General features: G+C 33.0%; 3 protein-coding genes across 4 annotated transcripts in view; 2 read left to right on the top strand and 1 right to left on the bottom strand.

Annotated features, from left to right (window-relative positions):
* The window catches only part of LOC123706690 (helicase ARIP4), a 29322-nt gene extending 22972 nt beyond the window's left edge, over positions 1-6350 (top strand). The window contains exons 20-22 of the mRNA XM_045656036.1: positions 166-357; positions 1033-2055; positions 4010-6350. Coding sequence (XP_045511992.1) covers positions 166-357; positions 1033-2055; positions 4010-4155 — 1361 coding nt within the window. The 3' untranslated portion in view covers positions 4156-6350. The remainder of the gene's footprint in view (positions 1-165; positions 358-1032; positions 2056-4009) is intronic.
* Positions 6351-8393: 2043 nt separating this feature from the next.
* LOC123707482 lies at positions 8394-15446 on the top strand. Its single transcript, XM_045657567.1, has 5 exons — positions 8394-8461; positions 12992-13624; positions 13699-13792; positions 14048-14183; positions 14604-15446. Exons 1-5 carry the CDS (start codon positions 8444-8446, stop codon positions 14758-14760), a joined length of 1038 nt encoding a protein of 345 aa, XP_045513523.1. The 5' UTR covers positions 8394-8443; the 3' UTR covers positions 14761-15446.
* LOC123707483 (deoxyribose-phosphate aldolase) lies at positions 15412-19224 on the bottom strand. 2 transcript variants are annotated; one of them, XM_045657570.1, is made up of 6 exons: positions 18937-19224; positions 18651-18844; positions 18113-18242; positions 17509-17729; positions 16916-17062; positions 15412-16184 (listed from the first exon to the last, which is right to left on the bottom strand). In XM_045657570.1, the coding sequence occupies exons 1-6, from the start codon at positions 18974-18976 to the stop codon at positions 16008-16010; spliced, it is 909 nt and encodes a 302-aa protein (XP_045513526.1). In that variant the 5' UTR covers positions 18977-19224; the 3' UTR covers positions 15412-16007. The 2 variants fall into 2 exon arrangements, with proteins under 2 accessions (XP_045513526.1, XP_045513525.1); XM_045657569.1 differs by having other exon boundaries at positions 15413-16184; positions 17509-17738; positions 18937-19220.
* Between the last annotated feature and the right edge of the window lie 5574 nt (positions 19225-24798).

The raw sequence follows: 24798 nt of genomic DNA, 5'->3' as shown, positions 1-24798 counted from the left end.
CGCACATAGAAAGAAAGTACATTGGTGCACAGCAGGGATCGAACCTACGACACGCACGCACGCTGAAGCCACTAGGCCAACACTGCTTCTTTACTAAAAAGTGACCCAAATATTACACATTGTATTGCTATAATTAATTAACATATTTTTTTTAATTAATTTCAGATGTGGTTATCCCAACGAACTCATCTGAAAAGACCAACATTGTTCTAAAGGCTGGTCAGCGAGTGATGGTTTTGAAATCCCCTAAAGGGATTTATATGCAGCTTGAGTCTGGAAAGATTATTGCGATCAAGACAGCGCTTAAAGGACTGGGGCCAAAGGGCGAAACTAAGGAAACTCCGCTTGGAAAGAAAAGTAAGTTGTCGATAATTTTTAATACGTTGTATGTTACGTATACGTATACGTGTATTCTAATTAGTTTTGAAAATAGCGCACAAAATACATTCTTCTTGTCCCGTTGTGTTTGCAAAAAAAAATGTTTTTTCCCTTGTCTAGTAATTGTAGACTTTCTCTGTATTTAGTAGCGATTCCGATATCGTTGTGGAATTTTTGAAACTATTCACCAAGATTGCTTAGTGATAGGATGCTCAGAGAACAGTTTTTAGATATGTCATATTATCCAAGTTAAATTGAATTGGCTTCGGATTTTCAGTTACCGAGCTGGTTGCATTCTTATATTTTTCTAAATATTCTGGATTTTCTTTTAATTCTCTGTTTCTACCGACCGTAAACATCGAAAAATGAACGTTAATTTCTTAAAACAATCTGTATAGTATGTCGAGCTAAATTGGTGTCTATGGTAACTAATAATTTTTAGATATACATATATTATAACGAAATTGGAATGTATGGTGTGTTTCAATGATAATATTTGTGAGCTGGAAAGTAGGATTTAACCGACATTTAGACCTGTCAATTACCAGTTTTAGAGTCTTCGAGATCTTGTATATAATCGCTTTGATAAAGCACCGAGCTCCTTTTGAGGATTTATTCACATTGGTCCGTAATGTTATTAATTTTCTTTTCCAGTTATGAGTAGTCGACCGTCACCTATAAATATTCCCGGATCACTTAAAAATAATTCCGCTATCACAATCACTTCTAAATCTGGTCCTCGCTTCCAAAGATTACAAACCAGACCTTCGTTAATGGGGCCAAAAATGTCTCGGTCGCTGTTGCCAGGACAAAAAATAGCAGAAATCAGAAATCGTTTAGGAGAAATGCGGTCTTACGGCCCCCGACCAAAATTACCAACTCCGCAAATGAGAATGCTGAGACCCGGGCTACCTGGCACCCTCAGCATCACAAAAATTCCCAAAAAATCTGACGAAAGACCGAGGAGCTTTGAAGAGGAAACTCAGATTTTGGATAGCGATGACGATGAAGGTAGAAGTGAACCAAGTCCCGCATCGGATAAAGCTGACGATGTTAAATGTGATAAAAAAGAAGAGTCTAAAAATCAAGATGTCAGGGAGGAGGACAAAGATAAGACCCCAATAGTATTGACAACGACTGAACAACTGCCCCCCGAAGACGTTCTAGAAACGAACAAAAACGAACCAGAGAAGCCCGGACAGGATAATCCAATAAACTTAGTGGGTAGAAAAGAGAGTAAGATCAATCTACTGAAAAATTACAGACACAAATCTATCAGCAGACCGCAAACTGAATCTAGTCTCAGCCGGTTAGAGAGAACGGCAATCGCATTGAACAGTGACGGAGTCCCAGATTTCAGAAGAAACTTGGACGATATCACCCAATCCTACTCCCCAGACGAGAAGAGTGGTAGAAAGAAGAAGTCACCGCAGAAAATCGAATCTCAAGCGATGTCTCACTCCGTGTCCAGTTTACTTGGAAACTCCAAGCCCAGGCCGGAGTACAGCTCTGGTAAACCCCAATCCATGCCTTTGAATATGACACATAGCGGACTGATGACTGGCGGTTCCACGACAAGCAACGAATCGAGTGACTTGCAACCTTCCAACTCCGTGTCGCCGAGCGAACCGTACCCAAGTGGAAGTGGACCTCCGGAAGGTTTTGGACAATATCCAGGTAAGGTTACCTTAGGTCTTGTTCATGACATTACCGTAGTAGGGCCGTATTTTCGACGGCTGACTTGGTGGGATGCGGACAAGGCTGTCACCGTGTCTTAGGCCGTGTTATTTTGTTATTTTTTTTTTTTACTTTTTTATCTCTCTATAGTATCTGTTTTTTTTTGAGTTTAGAGCAGTGTTGGCCTTCTAGCTTCAGCGTGTGAATCTCATCTCTCGAGGTCGTAGGTTCTATCTCCGGCTGTGCACCAATGGATTTTCTTTCTATGTGCGCATTTAACATTAGCCCGAACGGTGAAAGAAAACATTGTGAAGAAACCGGCTTGCGTCAGGCACAGAAGGCTGATCACCTACTTGCCTATTCAATTAACAAATGCTCATGAAACAGATACAGAAATCTGAGGCCCAGACCTAAAAGGTTGTAGCACCATTGATTTATTTATTTCCTAAATAAATATATAGGCGAATGCTAGTGGCGTTGTGGAGTTTAGTGGGGATGTCATGCTTTATCGTGTTCATTTACGCAAGAGTGAAAGTTTTGAAGTAATGTCGAAAAATCAAATAAATTGTTTTTTTTTTTAATTCAATATTAGAAATAAAAGTGACTTCCTAGTTGCATGAGAGATTTTTTTCTTCTTCTTTGAACTGGTTAATCCAGTCAAATGTATGTTTAATATTTAGTATATAGATGAGTTAAACAACGATATGATGATCTAGGGCTAGACAGATTTTGATAAAATTTTATGAGGTGGTCTGAAAAGTTCGCAGGCTAACATAGCAATGTATATGATGTGCTTTTTTATTGAAGTTGCCTTCGACATACAACGATTATAGCGGTCATACAATTGTTCTATACCATTTTTATAGTACAATTTGTTTTTAACCTCAAAATAGGCTTTCGTTTCAGTTGTCAAATTTATACACGGCTTTTGAAGGTTACGGCTAACTAAACATCACCTTGAAACTGGCATAAAGTTAAAACTATTGCCATAATATAAAAAAAAAACTAAACATCATAATATTACTAGTAGTGCCATCTATTTGTCAGGTTACGAACTTTTCAGATTTTTAACTTTTATTGAAATGATTATTAGGATGTGTTTACAGGACGACGTCTGTCCGGTCTCCTATTAAACTTGTATAACGCAATTCTTCGTATATTAATATTAATAAGTGGTCCAAATTTAATTGTATATGCTTAAAAGCTGTGATATTACTATATTAATGCAACATTTAGTTTAAATAATACAAGGTCGTCGTTACGAAAAGTTTAATTGCGCCAGTAACATTTACGCCGTGTATAATTAGTTTGGCAAATACTTCACAAATCTAAACCGAACCATGAAATTTTCAATACTTTTTTAGGTAGTGTTTAACGATTAAGTTTTTCAACGACTTTATGAGCCAAGATTTCTGGGAATTTTTGAAGCAAGGTTTTGACGTACGACTCTCTGGTCGTAGATTCGAACTCCAATGCTTTATTTTATTTTACTTCGTGTTTAACACGTTCGTACGGTAAAGGAAAACATCGTGAAAACTGGCGCTTTTGACCAAGAGTAGACGGCGTGTCAGGCACAGAAGGCTGATCACCAACTTGCATGTTACAAATAATGATTACGAAACAGATACAAAAAACAGAACGTAAAAGGATTGTAGTTGTTGCACTTGTTTTTTTAAGTGGAATTTAAAATTGTGTCAAGATTTCTAAAATTTAATTAATTAGATATTTTAACAAGCTTTAAACCCTAAAAACTGTATTTATAAAATACAGTATTATGTCTTTAGTATCATTATTTATTTTAAATATTCTATACACGTGTCTAATATATTGCATTTTTTTATGTAAATTAAACTGACTTCAATACCTCTCCCCATATATATGAAAAGGTTATACATACAGGTCAAAGTAATAACTTTTTTTCTGAAGTTGGTTAAAATCAAACATTTTTTTCCAGGCTATGGCATGGGCTACGGCGCGTACCCCAACCCAGCGTACTACGGGGGTTATGGGGGCTATTATCCCCCCTATGCTCCACCAGCGCCATTTCCACCACCCAACACCACGACAGACCCATATTTGCCCCCTAACCCACAGTGGTAGGAATCTTCCAATGTGTTAGTGTTAAATAGGAAATATTAAAATTATTCAGGTATAAAATACTTAAGACAATTGTGTGTCTCTTCGGCGTACTGTATACCATGTCATAATACACTTTTATCGGATAAAATTTATAATTTAGTTTATTATGTCATCAGATGTCAATTGTGTTGACGTATGAAGTCACAGGCGTCATCTATGGAAGATTTAATTAATCAAATAAAAGTTCTGTATTAAATTTCCGAAGATAGCGGAAATAAACAATTCTATTTGAAATAGAACATTTTCAATATATTTTTAAAATGTTAAAGAGGCAGAAGCTATATTCCTCAATTAATTACATTTTCGTATAGTTTTTGTTTGACATGGACAGTAATTGATGTATGCTAAACTGTAATTGACATTAAAAAACATAGAAATCACCAAAAACTGCGTAAAATCTCAAGTCAATGTTATGTTAATAAGGCGTCTCTTGCTGTTACGCTGTGATGAAAAGCGAACAACGGTTTTTAAATAAGTCAAATCAAAAAACGTTTTATAATTGAAAGCTTTTTTAAATTACTAATGATGTATTCGTCTCTTTTTATCACAGCGTAAATACAATTTGGGAGAAAGAGACGAAAGAGTATTCATAACTTGATTCGATAACAAGTAAATGGGTTACAACAGTGATTGCCAACCATTTTGTGCCATGCCTTTCTTAAATTCTGCCCATCATACATAATTTTAATATTAAAAAATGAATTGTTGACTTAAAAAGCTTTGTGATAGTTTTTAGGAAGAAATCATTAGGGAATATTAAAAACAATGAAAAACGTCGAGTCTATTTTCAATTGGTAGAATTTTGATATACAGTGTAAACTCTATACAATGACACTGAAGGGACTATATATTTTATGACCTTATAGAGAGTTTTCGTTAAATGGACAGAAAGAAAGAAAAAGTTTATTTCAGACTAGTGTTAGGAGTTATGTACATAGAAAAGAATCTTATTTGCTATAGCGTATAGTCGGTTATTTTTGTCTGACGTCTTTTACTGGACCTGTAATTTGGTTGAATTTTTTCAATTATTTTATTCATATCTTGCAATATTGAGGTATCTTGGTAATAAAGGAAGTATTTTTCCAATAATTTAGCTGATGCTAAGCTTTTTTAATGCTCGGCGTTGAAAGAACAAATTTCTTAGAAAGTTCGTATGCATGATGTCGACAATCGAGTTTATTGTGGTTGTATAATAAAGAGACAAAAGAACGTAACTTAAAAAGTACTTTATTACTCAATTGTTGTCGTTATTGAGTGCGTGTAATGCTATGTAGAGTGTAGAAGACAAGCTAAACCAACCAAAGCCAATTGATTTCGACGAGTTCAATGGAGTTTACACTGTATATTAATATTTAAAAAAATGCGAAATTAACACAACAAAATCTAGTCGTCACTTACTAGCTAGTTAAATTTGGATTCGTGAAATAAATTTGATAAAATACATTCTAAAGTTACCTTTAAATCATGTTTAAATTTCATCATATTTTTTTATGATAACTTTAATCAATCCCATGTATAATAAACATATTACGGTACTAAATTATTTTCAGACAGCACCACTTAAACACAAAATGTTTTAGGTGTGTTTTAGAAACGGGAATTTCAAAATCTAATACATTTTTGACTTAGACGACTCAGAGCGGTCTCGTTTCTGAATGTTCCTTTCCGTATTGGGAGTTCGAGATAACCTCTACTAGTACATTGATATAAGAACAACTCACAAATGATTGGGTAACTAAAGGCCTGGCTTGTTTATGTTAAAATTTAAAATCTCGGAGACGGATTGCCGTTATTAGAACACTGGTTTAGTCGTTATTCTCTCTGATATGTCATTGTTTTGACACTTTGTAATTTCATATATTTAGTTTATGAAATTTTTTAATTGAGATTAATTTAACAATCTAAGCATTTAGTCGTGACATTGCCGTCTTAAAACGCTTCAGAAGAGAGGAATTTTTTGGTTACCGTCTTTTGAAGTTTTTATTTGAGGATTTATAGTACTTATTAGGTATGAACAATTTGAGTGACTACTCAGCGAACGCAGTATTTGTGGCTATGGAGCGATTGTTTGTGATAAGTTAGTGTAAGTTAATTTAAGAAATATTTATCGTCATAGTGTCAGATTAACGTTCATATAATAAGTCACACAAAAGTCGATTAAAGTCGAGTCGAGTAAGTGCGAGTTGAGTGACTCTGAGCTTTAGGTTCAAAATTCTTAAGAAAAGGTCTCGCTCGCGCTAATTAGCTTCTATGCAGTCCTAGAATGTATCTCATATGTATTTGATTTTTGATGTGATTTGAAATTTCAAATAAATTACATGTATTTCTGTTTATCTATTTATTGGATTTTTTGATACTTGTATGTTTTGTCGCATGTACGATAAGGTATGTATGTTGTCCCGTGTACAAATAGTGGTCGAGAGGTACGTTTATTGCATTTTAATCTGTACTGTACCGGCGATATCGAATAAAAAATTCAAAGACATTCGTTTTTATCATTTCAAATTGATAACCCTTAAATAATTTAATTGTATTAAATTATTAAAACCAATTAATTTTAAGGCATGGTTTAAAGAAATAATAAATCGGTAGAAAAATTACCGATTTCGCTCTTAGATTCAGGATCGTGACTGTGCAGTCTGACTCCAGTATGTTAAAAATGGATGCGTTATGACACGGCCGTCATAGTTGGCGCTTCTGAATCTTACCTAAGGATAATGATAAGGATGGGAGGTAGTTTTTAGTAGCCTAAAGTCTTAAACCCGAAGGATAATCTGCCTATAAGTACTTGTCATATTAAATCTTGCATTTTATTTAGTCTTTATATACTAATGAGCCATGCTGACCGTTGGCAAGCTTTTGAAACGAAAAATTGATACAGAAACTACATTTAGAGAAGAGATAATCGTCTTATATTAAAATATTTCAGTAATGTGTACAAAACCAGTTATACAATTGAATTTGTTTTGTTTCTATAAAAAATCGAGTGACGCTACAAGACAGAGGTCTTACATTTTCATGTCTGTTTTATTATTATTATAATAGGCAAGTTGGTGATCAACCTATAACTGACACGCCGTCGAGTTGTTTGGGACCTAGATGTTTTCATTTCAGCGATGTTAGATGCCTAGACAGAAAGTCCATTGGAGCAGAGATGGCGTTAAAATATACAAACTCAGCGGTGAGAGACGCTGAACCCACTAGGAGACTACAGTTCCGAGCAGTGAGCTTTCTATTATATATTAATGAGTATAAACGCGAATTTAATATTATTATCTCGCTGACTACAATTGCTGAAAGCATTCTAAAAGTCGTTAGGTCAATAACGTATTCGTGTTTGAAGTTTCTTTAGCGCCACCTACAATTTATGGCTATTACGTCATAACCAGAAACGCGTCTATAAAGTTATTTTAATCCCTATGTATACAACTTGTCAAGCGGGGGGTCGAGTTTTTAAAAGGGGTTACAGTCTGTTTTACGCAACTTTTTGGCTAGTTCGCGGGTCGCGATATAAAAATGGTTGAGAAAATGAGGGAATGGACTAGAGAATCATAAATCCTCCCGTACTTCGTTTTTCCTTACACATAGTATACAATATAGTGAAACTAAGTTCTTCAAATTATCATGGTAAACACATTCGTAGGTATATGGAAAATATGGTTTTGACTTAAATTCAGTTAGTTCAGGCTTGGTCTATCCTATAAAATGTATTCTTTTATGCAGAAATTAGGTTATTATGTTGGGTTAGCTGTATATTCCTTAACTGATCGTCCACCGGCTTAATGGTTAGAATCGCGTACAACCCGGAAGTTGGTTAGACTTCCGGTAAGACAATTATTTCGAGTTGGAAGGATTTTTTAAAATAAAACTTGAATAAATCACATCCGTCTGCCAATTTTCCAATTAAGAATGGGATTTCAAATAACACAACGTAGAACATCTCAGAGCCCACTGATATGTGGCATTTTCAGCAATATTTAGACAACTTGTAAATTTTATTTGAATTAAAAAAGTATAATTACATTTTCCAATATTGACGAATATACCATATATTTAAGTTAAGTTAAAATTGAACCAGATCGTAAATACCTAAAGTTATCTAACACATAAAACAAAATCAATTTCCTATAAATGTGGAGTGGCCGATCTATATAACGTAAGCGTGACTGTCGCCCGAGTTCATTATTATTGTGATTAACTGAGCGGGCGCATTGATTGAAAAGTGTTGTGTTAAAAATCGTGAGTTACGATGTGGAAACTTTTTATGGTGCGTACTTATTGCAATATAATATTCTCAAAATTTTCCTCGTATATATTTTGAACATTATTTGTTGACTGTCTTTCCATAAGTACTTTAAAACGTTTTTCGTTGGTTATTGAATTTTGGACTTAACTCTCTCTTATATAAATAACAATGCACAAAGTGAAAATATCTTAAAGGACAATAAATATTTTTTATCAATTACTAAATAATTATATAAATAATATAAAAACATGCATTACACAACGCGAAAAATATATAAAATTACAAGAAATATTTTTTAGCAATTACTAAATTATTATATAAATAATATAAAAATATGCATTACCCAACGTGAAAAATATACAAAATTACAAGAAATATTTTTTAGCAATTACTAAATAATTATTTGTTGGCTGATATTTTTTATCAAGCGACACTTGAAACGGGGAATAAAAAAAAATGCTGGTACATAAATGTAAGTCAAGGGAAAATTTGATACACGAATACACGTAAAATCGTTTATTCTCGATTGCGACATTGTTTGAACATTGAATATCCAACTTATAAGAAGATTATTGTATGCAAGATCATATTTGCTTTGAAATTACAACCCATATATTTTACACCTATAAGTCATGTTAATATATCTACAACAGAGAAGACTTCAAATGTCAAAACTCACGTTGTGGCAGTAAATATATAAAAATATTACTACTTCTACGTACTACGTACTATTTTTTACAGCTTATAATACAATAAACTAAGCTGGAACTAGTAAAAGAGCCCATATACTTAATTAATGAGCAGTTTAATAGTTAAATAATAATATATTTGAAATATTCGTACTATACGTAATTTAAATGTTACTGTTTCTCTGAGATCTGTAAACTAGGGGATCCTTAACTTAAAATACACTACGGAAATAAGAAAAAAACTTTGATTTTTTTCTTCCAGATTTAGTGCTAACTTCTTGGTAGTGACATATAATTAGTAGTATATCCTTAGGTAAAAACTTAATCTAAAAGTTTTAAAGCTATTTTGCAGATTCTTACGGAAGCGATTCTTATATAGCAGGAAACTGATTACTTAAATATTATATATTATATTTTCTAACGTATTGTTTGGTGCGGAAATGACATAACTTTCCGTACGGGAAAAACAAGAGTAAATAAGTAGATAGCTAAACTTTCTATACAACCTATTAATACGTAACACGCCTGTTATATGGATAAATCCACTTTTATTTGCGCCAATTTGTCCGAAGCTTATTAGTCTCACTTTCATTTGAATTTCTTCTAAATTTCATTATAGTTCAAATAGACAAGGCCGTGTCGAATCGTTTTCGTGCAACCTTTGTGAAAAGAAAGAATTGAGATTTATCTGGGCCGATTGCATATACAAAGGTTTTTATTTATCTTCTTTTGCGACAAATGTTTGTAATACTATAGTGACCCTGAAATTTAATTTTAAGGTATAATGTATGTAATAAAATTAAATAATAAATTAGTAGAGCTACGATCTTTTTAGGTATGGGCCTCATATTTCCGTATTTATTTCATGATCGTTTGTCAACTTAATGGGCAAGTAGGTGATCAGACTAACTGGCACACGCCGTCGACTTTTTGGGTCTAAGGCAAGGTTTCATCACGATGTTTTCTTTCACCGTTCGAGCGAATGTTTAAAGCGCACATATACAGAAAGTCCATTGGTGCACAGCCGGGATCGAACATACTACCTCAGTGATAAGAGTTGCATGCTGAAACTACTAACACATTTAAAACTAGCAAAAAGTATACTAATTATAGTAATGATTAATTAAACATCTTTAACTATAAAGCAGCTACTAAATTAAATAGTTATGGTAGCTACTACTACTAAATACACTTCTTGCACTCATCATTTTTCTTTTTTAGTTTTTCTCTTACTATGATTGCCTAGAAGTGATCACTTATTAGCGATAAGGCCGCCCGTTACATCCCGTGTAATTTTTATGTATTGTGTTGTTTGTGTTTCTTTTATTTTACTGGTACGAAGTATGAATAAATAAATAATGCATGCACCCTGGGGTGAGTCTTATTAAGAGGTTACGTTAACCCAACAAAGAAGCTAAAAAAATATCAACGACGTGTATATTTAGACAATTTGAACTTAGACTTACTCACTTACTTTAATAGACAAGTTACCATTAAGTACCAAAACTCAATAAACGCAGTTAATTTTGTAAAATCTTCTTACACACAATTAAAAAAACATCGAAACTTAAAACAAAATTTGTCGCAACATTTTGTCGACACATTTCAAAACGTAAATGTGTCTGTATCAAACGAGATCAAAAAGATCCCCCGCAATAACTAAACATATATATAAAATCCTCCTCCATGTACGAAATATCAATGGAAATTGAAAACGCGTGTTAAACTACGCAATGAACTGCATTATCTTGAAAGCTATTGATTTCTGTGTCACTCCTAGAAAGTGAAAAATAATTCTGCATCAATAGTTATACCACAAAATAGTAACAGAGACACTTATTGACACTCATTACCATTATAGCAAATACAATATTTGTATAGCGCCCACTCTTTTAAAAAATATAGGTTATCTAAGACGCAGTTGCTTTTATAGGTGCAGAATGCAAGTAGTTTACTAAGCTAACGCAATAAATATTTAAAAATATTCACAGACTATGTATAAAAACATCTACTCTTTCTTCCTTTAATTTTTTTCTGTAAAAACATCAACTGTCCACGTCGTACTTTCTTACTAACTACTAACTGACGTGAGACGGATCTTAAATTATCGTGAATCATGTGCACTTTTTATTTTTCATGTATTCCATTTAGTTTTTTTTGTTCCTCTTTAGTTTTATCTGAATAACTATGTGTAATATGTATTTTCGCACGTATTGTCTTATTTAATACCTTTTTTCTCTTCTCACAGTGGTTGCCTGGAAGAGATCGCTCGAACGCAATAAGGCCACCAATTGACCTCCTTTCATTTTAGTTATGTTCAATTTATATTATAATGTAACGAAGCGTTAATAAATAAATATAAGAAGAATTCATTTTAACAATGTATTTGAATGTGTAAGATTTGGGACCCCTTTTAAGTAAAAAATACCTGTGTCAGGTCTCCCAACTCTTCAATAAAAATAACAACAAACTTAATTTTTAATACCATAACAATAACTATAAACCAAATTCATTAATTATCAAACAAAAAACGGACCTTTGTAGGTTTATGTCTAGAGCAGATATTTGTGCGAGAACCAGTGTCGTCTCATGACTCAACTATTTATTTTACATTAATCAAGTCTATAAAATTCGCAGCAATACAGTTTTCTATTGCTTAATCATTTTTATATTTCCTTTGATATTAAACACAATGAAGCTTATTGTATTAAAAATAAATATACTCAAATCATAATGATAACAAATTTCAAACGATATTTTTCACTTTGTCAATCGAAAACAAATATAGGGGTGCAATCGTCAATCGTTTGTGTACGTTGTAAAAAACCTACGGAAAATTCCAATATTAATTTTGTTAACGTTATTATTTATAAATCTACGCTTATATCATTGAGGACGAGGTATTTTTGGTAAGATGTTAGTGAACTCCACTTCATTGTTCAGCGAAATACATCTGCTATATTTGATTATAATTTGTGTTCTCCACTGTTTTCGGATCACTAGCAAAACTATGGAATGAAATTCTTTTAGGTTTACGCTTAAATTGAAGAATCGATTATAGTAAAATTCCATATAAGTGTCTATAACAGACGGGATGTTAAACAATATTTTGACACTAAGTTTTACATTCAATATACACAGTATATTTGAAAATATCTAAACTTCCTTATTTTATAACTTTACAAACTCATAGACAATAATTGGTTAGCTAATGCGACCATTTCGTTTAATGTAACCTACAATTGAACAAATAAAACCAAAACTTAACTGGTCCAATGAACCTAACATTTTTTTACATTTTGGTTTTTGTGACACAGTTCTCTTGACACCGGATATTACCGCAAATGATGCAACTATTACCTTTTAAAAATAAAAGTTGTTTTATATAAGTAAATGAGAAATAGTTATTAGAAACTAATTAACAATATTTTTATGTCTTGTCTACCAATTTTTTCAAAGGATCGTTATATCCGTATCTATTAAATAATAACAGGGCAGTGATAGCCTTAGTGGATTTAGCTTGCGACTCTCATCCCTGAGTTCGAAGATTCGATTCCCGGCTGTGCAGCAATGGAGTTTCTTGCTATGCGCGCATTAAACATTTGCTGGAAAGGTGAATGAAAACATCGTGAGGAAACCGGCTTGCCGTAGACCCAAAAAGTCAACGGCGTGTGTCAGGCACACTGATCACCTATTCGCCTATTTGATTGACAAATGATCATGAAACAGATACAGAAATCACAGGCACAGGCATACTGATTGATTATTTTTTTTATTAGATAATAACAGAAATGTTTTATATATTTTATTAGCTTCTTAATAACCGCAATAATTGTACTCACGTCGCTTTTAATTATTTCAGGTTATTGCACTTAGTGCCTTCGCCTCAGCAATAAAAGTACCCGTTGCCAATTTAGAAAACACAGATTTAACATATTTAGAAAACAACAAACCAATATATGTACCTACAATCCAGGAACCTTTGCACCAAATTTTGAAATCAGAGGACGTCGAAGCGCCAGCCACGTTTCTACTTCCGCCTACAGATGAAGCCTTAATGTATTACAAACCACAAGAGTCCGACAGTAATTGGTATCCTATCGCGCCAACCACACAAATAACAAAATCGCCTGAACGTGAAAACTTACGTACAGCGAAATCACAGAGAGACGCATTACCCGCCACAATGCTTTTACCGCCATTAGAAAATGCGCTCAATTTTTACTTTGCGGATCCTTTGAAACCCGTTGCGAAATTGAAACAACCGACGATATTGTACCCGAAGAAGTTTGTTGGGTACAAACCTGTCCCCATTCCAATTGCGCAATTCGCTGAAAATTTAACGGAAGTCCCGAGGGCTAAGCCTCTCAAGCCATTGACACCTTATCCGAGCATTGACGGCATTTATATCACACCAATGGATGAGAAGAAACAGTTCCTGTATGCTCAGACAGAAGAGAAAAGAAAACTGAAGAAGGAACAGGAAGTGAGTCAGGTAAGTGAACTAATACAAATAGTATTATTATATGATATGTAAAAGTATAACATATGGATGTATGTTGTTTGTAGGACATCGTTCCTGAAGAAAATGCACAGTATAATGGAGATATCGTTACCCCTGCGGAACAGCAAGCGTCAGAATCGAATCATGACTACCCAGAACGTAAGCATATTTCATAAATTGATGCAAAATCCATTGTTAATCTAACTTTTACAAACATATGCTGTGCTTAAAGGTTATTATTGAACTTGTAATTGAATTAAGAAGTTCGGCGGCTGTTAGGTAGAGCAGAGTTCAACTAACTGAAACTGCTTTGTTAAAATATTTATAACGAATAAATTTAAATTTATTACGGAGCTTGTAAGTGATGCAATATTAGAAAATTTTATAAATGAATGTATCATAAAACATTTACAGAAGAGAGCTATCCTGCAAAGCAGACTGTGAAGAGGCCTGTTTACGTACCGGCTAATAAAGGAGAAAGAACGGAATTCCGTATGCACGGCATGAACGGACCTCACAGTTACCAATTTGGTTATGATACAGGAAAGGGGTAAGGACCTAAAGTGCAGGGCTTGGAATTGCCTTTGATGTACACAACACATTTTCTGCTGGATTAATTTTAAATATATTTTGATGAATATTCTGCCGTAATAACGCGCGTTGTGACGAGATTTATTAGAGCGTCTGTTTTTCTAAAGAACAAATTAAATTAAATAACAATAAAGCCTTCATATTTAACTTGATTTCTAAAATATTTTAGTTCAAAGCAAGGGCTTAGTTAAGATTAACAGTAGTGTATGTAGAAAGACTAAATTTGTCGACACGAACTGTCATTTTCATACAAATTTATTTTTGACTAAGCCCCCTAGTCTTTGAACAGCGCATATGCAATATAAATATATCAAGTCACTGGATAAAATTTTGAATATTCTTTATCATGTACTAATTATATGTAATTCTTCTATTACAGGAAGAATCGTCAATTTCGCTATGAAGAGCGCGACAATGATGGTCATGTGAGAGGACACTATGGCTACATGGATAAAGGTGGAAAACTCAGAGTCGTTAAATACGACGCTGACCCGAAATTAGGTTTCAGAGCAGACCCACCAGTTGTTCAAGAATGAAATTGTGACTTATCACCTACGGTTTAGTACTGTCAAAGTTCACTCAAAGCTACTTAAGATATTTGCTCTATACAGAGACAACAATAAGATATTTCAGACTTTTACCCTACTTCGATGTATATTTACTCTTAGGCTTGTGTCCACGGAATGAATAATATTGTAGACACCGCAAATATAAAGTATTATATATAAGTATAGTAAACAAACATTTAAGTTCTGTATAAAATGATAGAAGTTTATTTATATACTCCGTGGTTGTATCGAAACCACTATACCGACTTTCATTGCTTGTGAATTTATATAGGTCATAGATTATAAGGTTGTTTGTGACTCACTAATGCCCAAGTTGTGTCACGTAGTTGACCAACGTGATTTAATATCGCAGGGTCTTTTCCATTAGGGATAAATTAATATCATCATCATTATCTAAGCCAATATTAGAGTCTAGGAAATTAGAACAATAATCAAAAGTAAAACTCAAAACGATTTTATACGGACTGATGTACCGATAGGTAGGGAAGTCATTTAAACCAGGTTTTTATCCTATTTTGTGTTATTAGTGTTATTATTGTTATAATTTTTAGTAAATTGCGCCAAAGAGGTGTTATTTTCCGTAGAATAAGACACATTTGTATATATAATATTTATTAGACTATAAATGTCATCAACATTGCCATTAAACATGTAAACATATAAAACATTTCTTTTTTTGGTAAATTAATTGCGACCTTACTTCTTAAAATGGTACATCTCTTAAAAAACGGTATAAAAATATTTCGAAAATGGAATACAATGCAATTTTCGAGGCGAAATAAAAAAAACATTTCTTTAAAAGTATGATTGTTGCACAATCAGTTTTGTACTGCTCATTTTCGAGAGAATTTTGATAGAAGCAGACGGATGACAGAGAGACGGATTTTCATAGAATCGGTAGTCCAGTCCCTATTGGATGTTACAAAGTAGGGGCGCAGTGCAACTGTAGCTCCCATAAATTTGAATTTCTTAGGAAATTGCTCCACCCATATATAATTAGACACATGTCAGCGTCTTCTGTTTCCAATTGAAGTTTTGTGTTTTAACTTCAGCAGAATTTAGCAGCAGAAATCTGCCAATAATTATGAAAAGTTTCAGAGAAATTGCCCAAGTTAGAACAAATAGATCTGCCAAGTGTCGACTAAAGTTGACCTGCCGGCACTTGACAGGTTTGACAGATGACAGAAATGAACTTCATTAATTTAAACTCGGATTTAATAGTTTGTAGATAACAATTTTAATTCCTTTTTAATCTCATCTAATAGGCTGGAGGCACCAATCCTAAAGTACTCCGGCGTTACCCACTCAGGCCCTAACTCGGATTGCACTAAAATTAACCAATTGACGGCATCACGGGCTGTTTTAATACCACCCGCAGGCTTTAAACCAACCTGTAACAAGATAAAAATTAAGGAATAAATAGGCAAGATCGAAGACGGATCCAGCGGGGGGTTATGGGGGTTAAACCCCTTGAATTCTGGTGCCACAGCGCCAGAAAAGAGTATCGAAATAGAACTTTAAGTCCCAATGATTTTTGTCATACAATTTTTTATATATTTTGTTATATGCAAAAGTGCCCATGAGACGCCCAAAAAGGGCAGTCATTGCAAACCATGGATATCAATTAGTAGGCCTGGCTGGCCTTTGAATAATATACGCGGGTTTTATCAATGATTCTTTACGTTCTTTTTTATTTTAAATTTATTCTTAGACCCCCCGCTGAAGTTAGACCCTGCTTGATGACTATGACTTTTTAAAGCATTCAAAACATAAGTAAATAAAAATAAATTCGTGAGCTTTAAGTTAGATTATAATTAAATCTAAGATGTTAGCGAAGTTTGTGAAGAAAAATAACCCAATACATCTTATCAATGTATAAGCACAGAAATAAACATAATGCTACTTGGCAATAAATAATTAAATAAAAAGGTCCATAGCTGTCTTGTTCATACTTGGCTCAATTAAAATGCAAATAGGTTTACCTATCAAAAAGTGTTTTAAATGTTGGTGCTGTCTGGTAATACAAAAGGTAGAAGGAAAGATATTTCAGAGGCCAAGATAATTGTTGGGTTAGCAGAGTAAGTATTCTATTGTTTGGGCTTCATGTGTGATGTCTACATACCTTAATATTATAATCCTGGTAACACCTCTTTATAGCACGGCACATTACAAGGCCAACAGGGAGAGTAGCATTCACTGCTTCTTTGCCAGTGGATGTCTTAATAAAATTAGCACCGGCTAATATTGATACTATAGATGCTCTGTAGACCTACAAAACAAGATTTGAGAAATAAATTTGAATATGTTTAAGCAATTATAAATCAGTAAAAGTCCTAAGTTTGGAAGTTGTTGATGTACTTTTACACAAATTTAAAAAAAAACAATTCATGGCTTACTTATTTTTGTGTTGACAATTCTTTCATAGTAAGACACCAATATAAATGTAATCATCAGAATGCAAAAAAAGAGGAAAATTTATTTCCTTTTGAAAGTTTTACTCAGTTTGGACCAACCAAGGCAAGATTACTGTTTGAAAATCACTAAATAAATATATTGTTCATATTTTTTTATACAAGTAACAGGCTTCAGGTTTATAAGTGCATTACCGGTATTTTAGTAGCTGATGCGCTGTAAGTATTGGTTACAGAGCTCAGAGTTGCCCAAGAATACAAGCAGCAGCCTATTGCATTATAATTACTTAATAAAAAAAATTACATTTTCATAAGACCCCAGTTCTCCTACACCAAGTATCACTTTCATATGAGCATCTTTACATGCTTCCTTCATTTGTTTCAGCTCATTATATAGCTTCAACCATTGGCCTGTTAGCACCAGGGTTCTGTCTATTACAACATCAATTTCATGAGCGCCACATGATACAGCATATTTAATTTCTAGTGTTCTTGTTTCTATGTCATATAAGCCTGAGGGGAATCCTGTCGCAACTGAAACAATAAAATGAACAATCCATTTAAAAAGTGTTTTCTTAATGTGTAAAAGCTATGTTAATAAAAGACAATACCATGAACAATAAAACAACTAAAGTTATTATAAAGAACATCAATATTATGTACCAAGAAATATTAATTTCAGCATAAAGTGAGATGAATAAACACTTGGATGTCAAATCACTAGAGCATATATTTTATTATAACCTTCAGGGATTTTATATGGGAATTAGAAATAGAAACAGTGCTACAAATGAGAATATTGAAAACTGAGTCTATACAATTGTAATCACAATATATCAAATAAATGAAATCAAAACAACTTCAACAAAAAAAAAATGAAAACAAACAAACATAAATTTTCACTTTACCTGATGCAATTTTTACATCTTGTTTTTGCATTCTATTAATGGTATCACTAGCATCACTCACTCTGCTTGGATATACACATACAGCAGCTGCTTTAATATTAATATTAAGTTCTGACAATGGTCTGTCTGCCTGAAATACAATCATATATAAATAATTATAAGCTCTAAGTGACATTATGGAGACCATCATGTGAAACAATGTGGTTATTATGAACCCAAATGAAAACAATTTTTATAAAAATTGTAAATTCTGTGCAAACCACTACACCAAGAGTATTTTTCCTTAATCCCAGGTGGCATACAACCAGGGCACTTTATCAATTACTTTTATTAATTCTTAATAACCATTAATTTTAATCTTTTATAGGTACAATACTTAATACAATATTTAATTTTATAGAAAACTTGAATATTAATAATAAGCTTACTTTTTAAATCGCTACTTACAATGGTAACTGGTAGGTAAGATAATGTACACCCCAATATTTTTGTTTGATTTCTTTAAATTATTGGCTGTTATATTTTAAAAAACATTTACCTTTATACACAGTCTTCTTACATTGGACCTTGTGTCATCACCAGATAGAGTTGTTAAATCTAAGACTGAGACAGCTTTAAGTAACCACTGCTGGTAGTTCTTATTTTCAAACACCAAATTATGTTCAAGTATTTGGTTTACTTGTGCTTCTATACTGTTTTTGTTCAGATATACATCAATTAAGATAGAATTCACTGAAATATATTTGATAACTGGCATTAGAAATCAATGTTTCATCAGACAACGTACCGAGTAATGAGGATAGTTTTAGGAATTTATAGCATACCTTCAGTAAAATTGAATTCCCTGGACTTTGAGGTGGTCATTGTATCGCAAATATAATATAATATAACTTTATTTGTCTATAAGTTCATGAAATGCCAGACAAGATAATGGTCTGAGGTTTCGAGTTAAGACGTGGACTACTATCAATAATTAACTATTGTTATGATAAGCACTTGTTATCTACACTTCAAGAACTTTTTTTTAAATTAACCAAGTTCACATCACAACAATAGTAAACCAATCAGATCGTAATTCTAAACAAGAGTTAAACGTCAAAACTCAAATTCTAAGTGATATTGAACTGCTAAGTGTCAAATCGATGTCTAAAATTGCTCTAGAGTGTTATATTTAGGATCGATTGTATATCGTACGGTATTACGGCTTATTATTTCGTAAATATTCGATAACACAATGCCATTAAAATTATTTTGGGTTTTTTTTTGACCAGATTATACCTACCCAGTCAATGAATCTGAAAATATTCTAATCGATGGGTATATGTATGTTTATTTGTATGATTGAATGAATCTTAACAACATACAACAGAATCCCTGATACTTTTGCATAAAAACTCTTGAAATCTCAAGTTAAGTCAATAAATATCACTAAGTTTCAATATTAAAATATTTCAGATCCCGGAGACACGTCCTGCTGTCTCAGCGGAGCTCACAAACACTCCTATGTCATCAATTCCGCTTATGGTTCCGCTGCTTACCTTGTTCTTTAGTTCTGAACGAGAAATGGGTATACATATTTTATTAGAAATAAAACTTTATAATAGTTTAAGTGTGTTAGTTAGTCTATATATTTTATTGTTTTGCATCTTTGATATATAATATAAATAAATAAAATATGTGTAGATCTTAAGCAAAGAAAAATATTTTTAATATTGAATATACTGTAACTTGCATACTCTTGTAACTTGTATGATAAAAGTAAATCACATTTATTTTAAACTCACCTTTAACAACATAAATATAAATACATATATATATATAAATATAAATTAAAAACATGACGATATTTTTATTCAATAATTGAAATGAATACTCGTGATGAGTCGTCATCATTTATTTGGATGAGGAGTAGTAAAAACACCTTCGCAAAAAACGCATTATTTAAGAAATCAAAAATGTATTAAGAAAGATCAACATTAATAGATATTATAGATTGACATGCTCTTGCCGACATTTCTATGAGTAAATTGTGATAAATATATATATAAACTAAGAATAACTTCTTAAGTTAAACAATTTACGTTAGAAATATTATGTATGCAACTTCGACAAACTCGATGTTATGTTCCTCGTTAAATAAATATACATAACTAATCTAACATTAAATAGTTATTTTATTCGTTTCAGTAGTTTCATATTCAACTAAACTTCAGTTTTATAACATAAAAGACATACTGTTTGTTATATAAAATTTGTTTTGGCGGTCTTAAAACTAAGACTATAAACATTTCACCAAGCTATTACGGCAGTCTAACTGTGAAAATGTCTCTTGGTTGTTGCTTTTAGAAGTTTTAAAGGAATTACTGTTGTTCAAGTCGTTTTTCTTTTCAGACGTGGAAGAGGAAAATATTGCTGCGTCGGCCAGTTTGTTTCAAGTTTCTACGCATCGAAAACAATTTATAACCCCGTATATTTAGGGTAACATTTAGAATTGAGACTAAATTGGAACTTCGTCTGTCAAAAACGTAAGAAGAAGTGCTGATTGTATAGTCAGTCCATAAATATACCATTATTCTCAATTACCAACAATTACCGTGTTTGCTTTTTTAATACGTTGTTGATATTTGAGAACTTGACTTCTCAATTTTTTTTTTAAAGCGAGGATACTAGAACCTCACGTCGTCACTCAACAATTAAATCTATAAGTTTAGCATAGCGTAAGCTCTAAGCGGCCAGTTCGCGCTGACTTGTAGAGCTTATAGAAGTCGGGTTTAATGATTGCAAGGCTGCTTTAGCATCCCTTCTTTTGGATGCATGCAACTCCTGTTCCTCGGCTGAAGCGTCTGTATGCCCAGGATTACACAACGCGTTACACGGCGGAATGGCGACGCTGTGGTCTTCTAAGGCGAAAAATTTAAAAAATATGTTTATTATGGAACATAAGATACAAGTATTACTTATTCCACGTCATTAAATTTAAATAAGTAGATATTCCTACTCATCGGCAAAGAAGACAGATGATGTAGGCCGAGAGAAAAATCCGGCGTAAAAAACTCTCGATACTCTTTTAAAATAGCAAATCATCAAACAACACTTATTTTAAAACAAATATAGCAAATTAATTAGAAGTAGCCTGTCTAGCATTAGTCCCAGGCCCTTTTATCAACTAGATAATCATTAACTTTGTTGTAAGCCTTTTTACACAGCTTTTCTTTAATACATTTCTTAAATTTATTACAAGACAGCGATAAAAGAGCCTCTGGGATTTTATTAAAGAAGAGTATCCCTTTTCCCAAAAAAGGAATTACTAAATAAATATTCTAGTACGAGGAAATTGCAGCATGCGTTTGTTCCTAGTATTAACATTGTGCGTGCGTTCTATTCTAGTAAACTTATCACTATTTTTGTATACAAACATAATATTTTCATAAATATATTGCGAGGGAAAGGTAAGTATATTAATTTGTGTATCAGAGATTCCCTACATTTTAAATTATAGATAGCACGAATAGCCCTCTTCTGCCGGATGAATATAGTTCGACATCCATTAGTGCCGACATCAGCAGCATGACCCCATAATAATAAGTCATGAAGCTGTGAAAGTAAATAAAATAAATTCGCTCATTCGATTCACTCACTAACTGATGTATACTTGCTACATCAGTTAGTGAGCGAATCTTTTTAACCGCATAAGCTGCAAAACTAAATCTCTTCGCCAATCCGTTAATATGAGGGGACCACTGAAGTTTATAATCCATGGTAATTCTAAGAAATACAGTACAAGCGGATGGTCTGCTGGATCGACCTCCCTGGATCTCACCGCCTCTTCTTTATGGCGCATGACAGCCTCGCAAAATCTCTGGAGGATCACATGTACTGAACTGTCCGTGCTTGTCACTGCTTCTCTCACAATGTTATCGAGAGTAGCATCCTCGCCCTGTGGAGCTCTAAGAGCATGCCTATGGTAATAGCGGGAAGGGTGGATTGCCTTTACATGGATCATGCATGTGCCCTTTTAAATAGGATGATTTAATATACTTTGAAGCTAACTTATTAATATAATAGTTAGGACAATATTGTAATAACACCATAATAACGATACACGGCTTGAATAAATTTAATTTAATTTATAGGTACTGTATAACAAATACAATGAAATGTTAGTGATTTAGAATGGTTTTGCGGGGTGGTCGTACAATAAATCGTGTTACGGACTCCGAGATTTATATTTCTGTTAGCGAATCTGTTAGGGAACAACGAGCCAATATGAAAAGATTATTTAGGACTAGCATTTGAGGTTCATTCGCAGTAAATAAAGATAAAATATATGCGATAACGTTCCGAATGTACGGACTTTTCGATTGAAATAATGAATGTATCCAAATATAACGAGTGGTTAAAATTGAGTCATTTTGTTTGCGTTGGATAGCTCATTTAACGAGGAATACGATTCGCGAATGAAACTAGTGAGAACCAGAGAGCGAGCTGGTTATAATATATCTCGTAGCCAACTAGCTTAATAAGCCGATCGATCAAGAACATAGCCTCTTTACTAAACAGCGCCGTTTAACTAGCGGCCTGAATGAATATCATTTGTTACAACATTTAATAAACTTGCTGGCTAATGTTTAGACTTAGGCCATTCGTACGCCCATGTGAAATAAAGAAGATAAAATAATTGATTTAACTTTAAAAAACATTATCAATTTTGTTGTTTGCCGACGCTTTATTGACAGTGTGAATTAGGTGGCAGGAAATGGAACTAAATTGAAATGAACATTTCTGGAACATTATGCTTTACTTGCCTATCAATTCAAGTCATTTGCCTAGGTGATGATCAAATGGCTGAATATCATTCAGGCCGCTTGTTGAACGGCGCTGTTTAGTAAAGATACTAGGCTGTTGATTAAACGGCTAAATAAGCTAGTTGTCTACGAAATATATTTATTCAATAAGGGATATCGTAATAAAAATCAATACACTTTTTAGTCCTTCTAAAAACTTCTAATCTTTACCTTAAAAATTTCTTGACGTTTTAATTTTCCTAATGGAATCTGCCAATTTAACAGTAAAACAGTACTCTCTTAAATAGCATCAGAAGTATGGGATCTACCTCACTTAGAAAGTGGATATAGTAAGTATATATGTATCACAATAAAATAACTAAACAAATACTGACATAAGTGATGTTAGCTTAACATTTATTCTCAACATACAATATTTTTAATAATTAAAAATTCCCTTTAAAAGCATTTCCCTGCTTTTAAAGGGGACTTATTAGTTGAGCAAGGAAAACACCAGTTCGAGAGGTCACCAGTACTATCTACCAGGCGCCAAATAAATCTTAAATCGGAGCACTGGAACCCCACGGCCCATGAGTCTCTACTTCAAAGGAAACAAAATGTTAGTGAAGTGTGTATGTAATAAAATGTTACTGAATCATTTTATTCCGCCATTGCATCCTCATCAATGCGTCATAAAAGAACCGCATTACTGAGAATTATCAAGAAGGATTGAGCATATTAATTTATCCAATAACAGCACGTTACGGGTAACACACATCATGTCTAATAAATAAATTATTCCCACAAAATGCGACTAACCCACCTATTTTTCACTCTTTAAAGACACCTAGACATACTTCTTTAAAGTAACAAAACGGCAAGAAAAAAGAAAATCGTTGTATCATATTGTAGATTTCTAAGTTTTAGGGGACTGAGCTCTGGAAGCGAGGGGCTATTTTAAAAACACTCTCTTCATGTTTAATATATGTATTAGTAACATTACATTTTAAATAATCACAGTAATAGGTTTAAATATCACTAAGATGTTACATCGTCCATGTCTAATAGAGAAGTCCTAACAAATAACAGAAAACAATTTTTTTATATAAAATTTTAACAGGCATTCCAATATTCTAACTAAAACTTTCTCTTATCTTGTGACAAGTGTTGCCTGCCATTATTTACATATTCAAACTACAACAGTATCTTTTCTAATCACTCGCAAATATTACCTATTAAAAGTTTCGAATCGCAGTTTCATAATATGTTTACAAAAATAGTAAAATTAGTTAGTATATTTAATTAGATTATATTCGCGTTGTTAGTTCTCCTCTCAACTGTCAGCCTTTATCTATTGTTAATCAGTTTTAATCCTATAACACAGCACCCTTTTACGTGATTAACTCCAAAAAGCTGAAGTTTTAAGTTCTGTATAGTTTTTATTTATTGTTTAGAATATCTTCGTTTACTCGTAAAACCTATTTAAGAGTACGTCATTTGTTATTTTTTTCGTGTTCTATGTTCTGTTTTTTTTTATAATTTAAGTGTTATATTTTAATTATTTATTTTTAAACTGTTAACGTTTAAATTGTGCTGATTGCTATTTCAATTTAATTGATATATTAAAGCAGTTGCCGTATAAGCGTGAATCAGCCTACGAGAAACTGCGATCTCTGTAATACTAACAGTGACGCTATAACCCTTGATTTTTATCACCTTAAATTGTCTTTAAAAGCAAGTATCAGCCTATCGTGCCAGACGCACGTAAGGCTGACATAAAAATGACATAGCCTTCCCTGTTATCTATTGGCAAAAACCGTGCGTGAAAATGCCTTACAAAGCAAATAAAAAAATATAATACCTATAGATTTTTTCTATATGGCAAAGCAAAGCTAAACATAA

Source organism: Pieris brassicae, chromosome 3 (genome assembly GCF_905147105.1).
Source record: "Pieris brassicae chromosome 3, ilPieBrab1.1, whole genome shotgun sequence".
Classification (NCBI taxonomy): domain Eukaryota; kingdom Metazoa; phylum Arthropoda; class Insecta; order Lepidoptera; family Pieridae; genus Pieris; species Pieris brassicae.
Note: the sequence above shows the minus strand (reverse complement) of the source record. Positions and strands in the feature narration are given on the sequence as shown.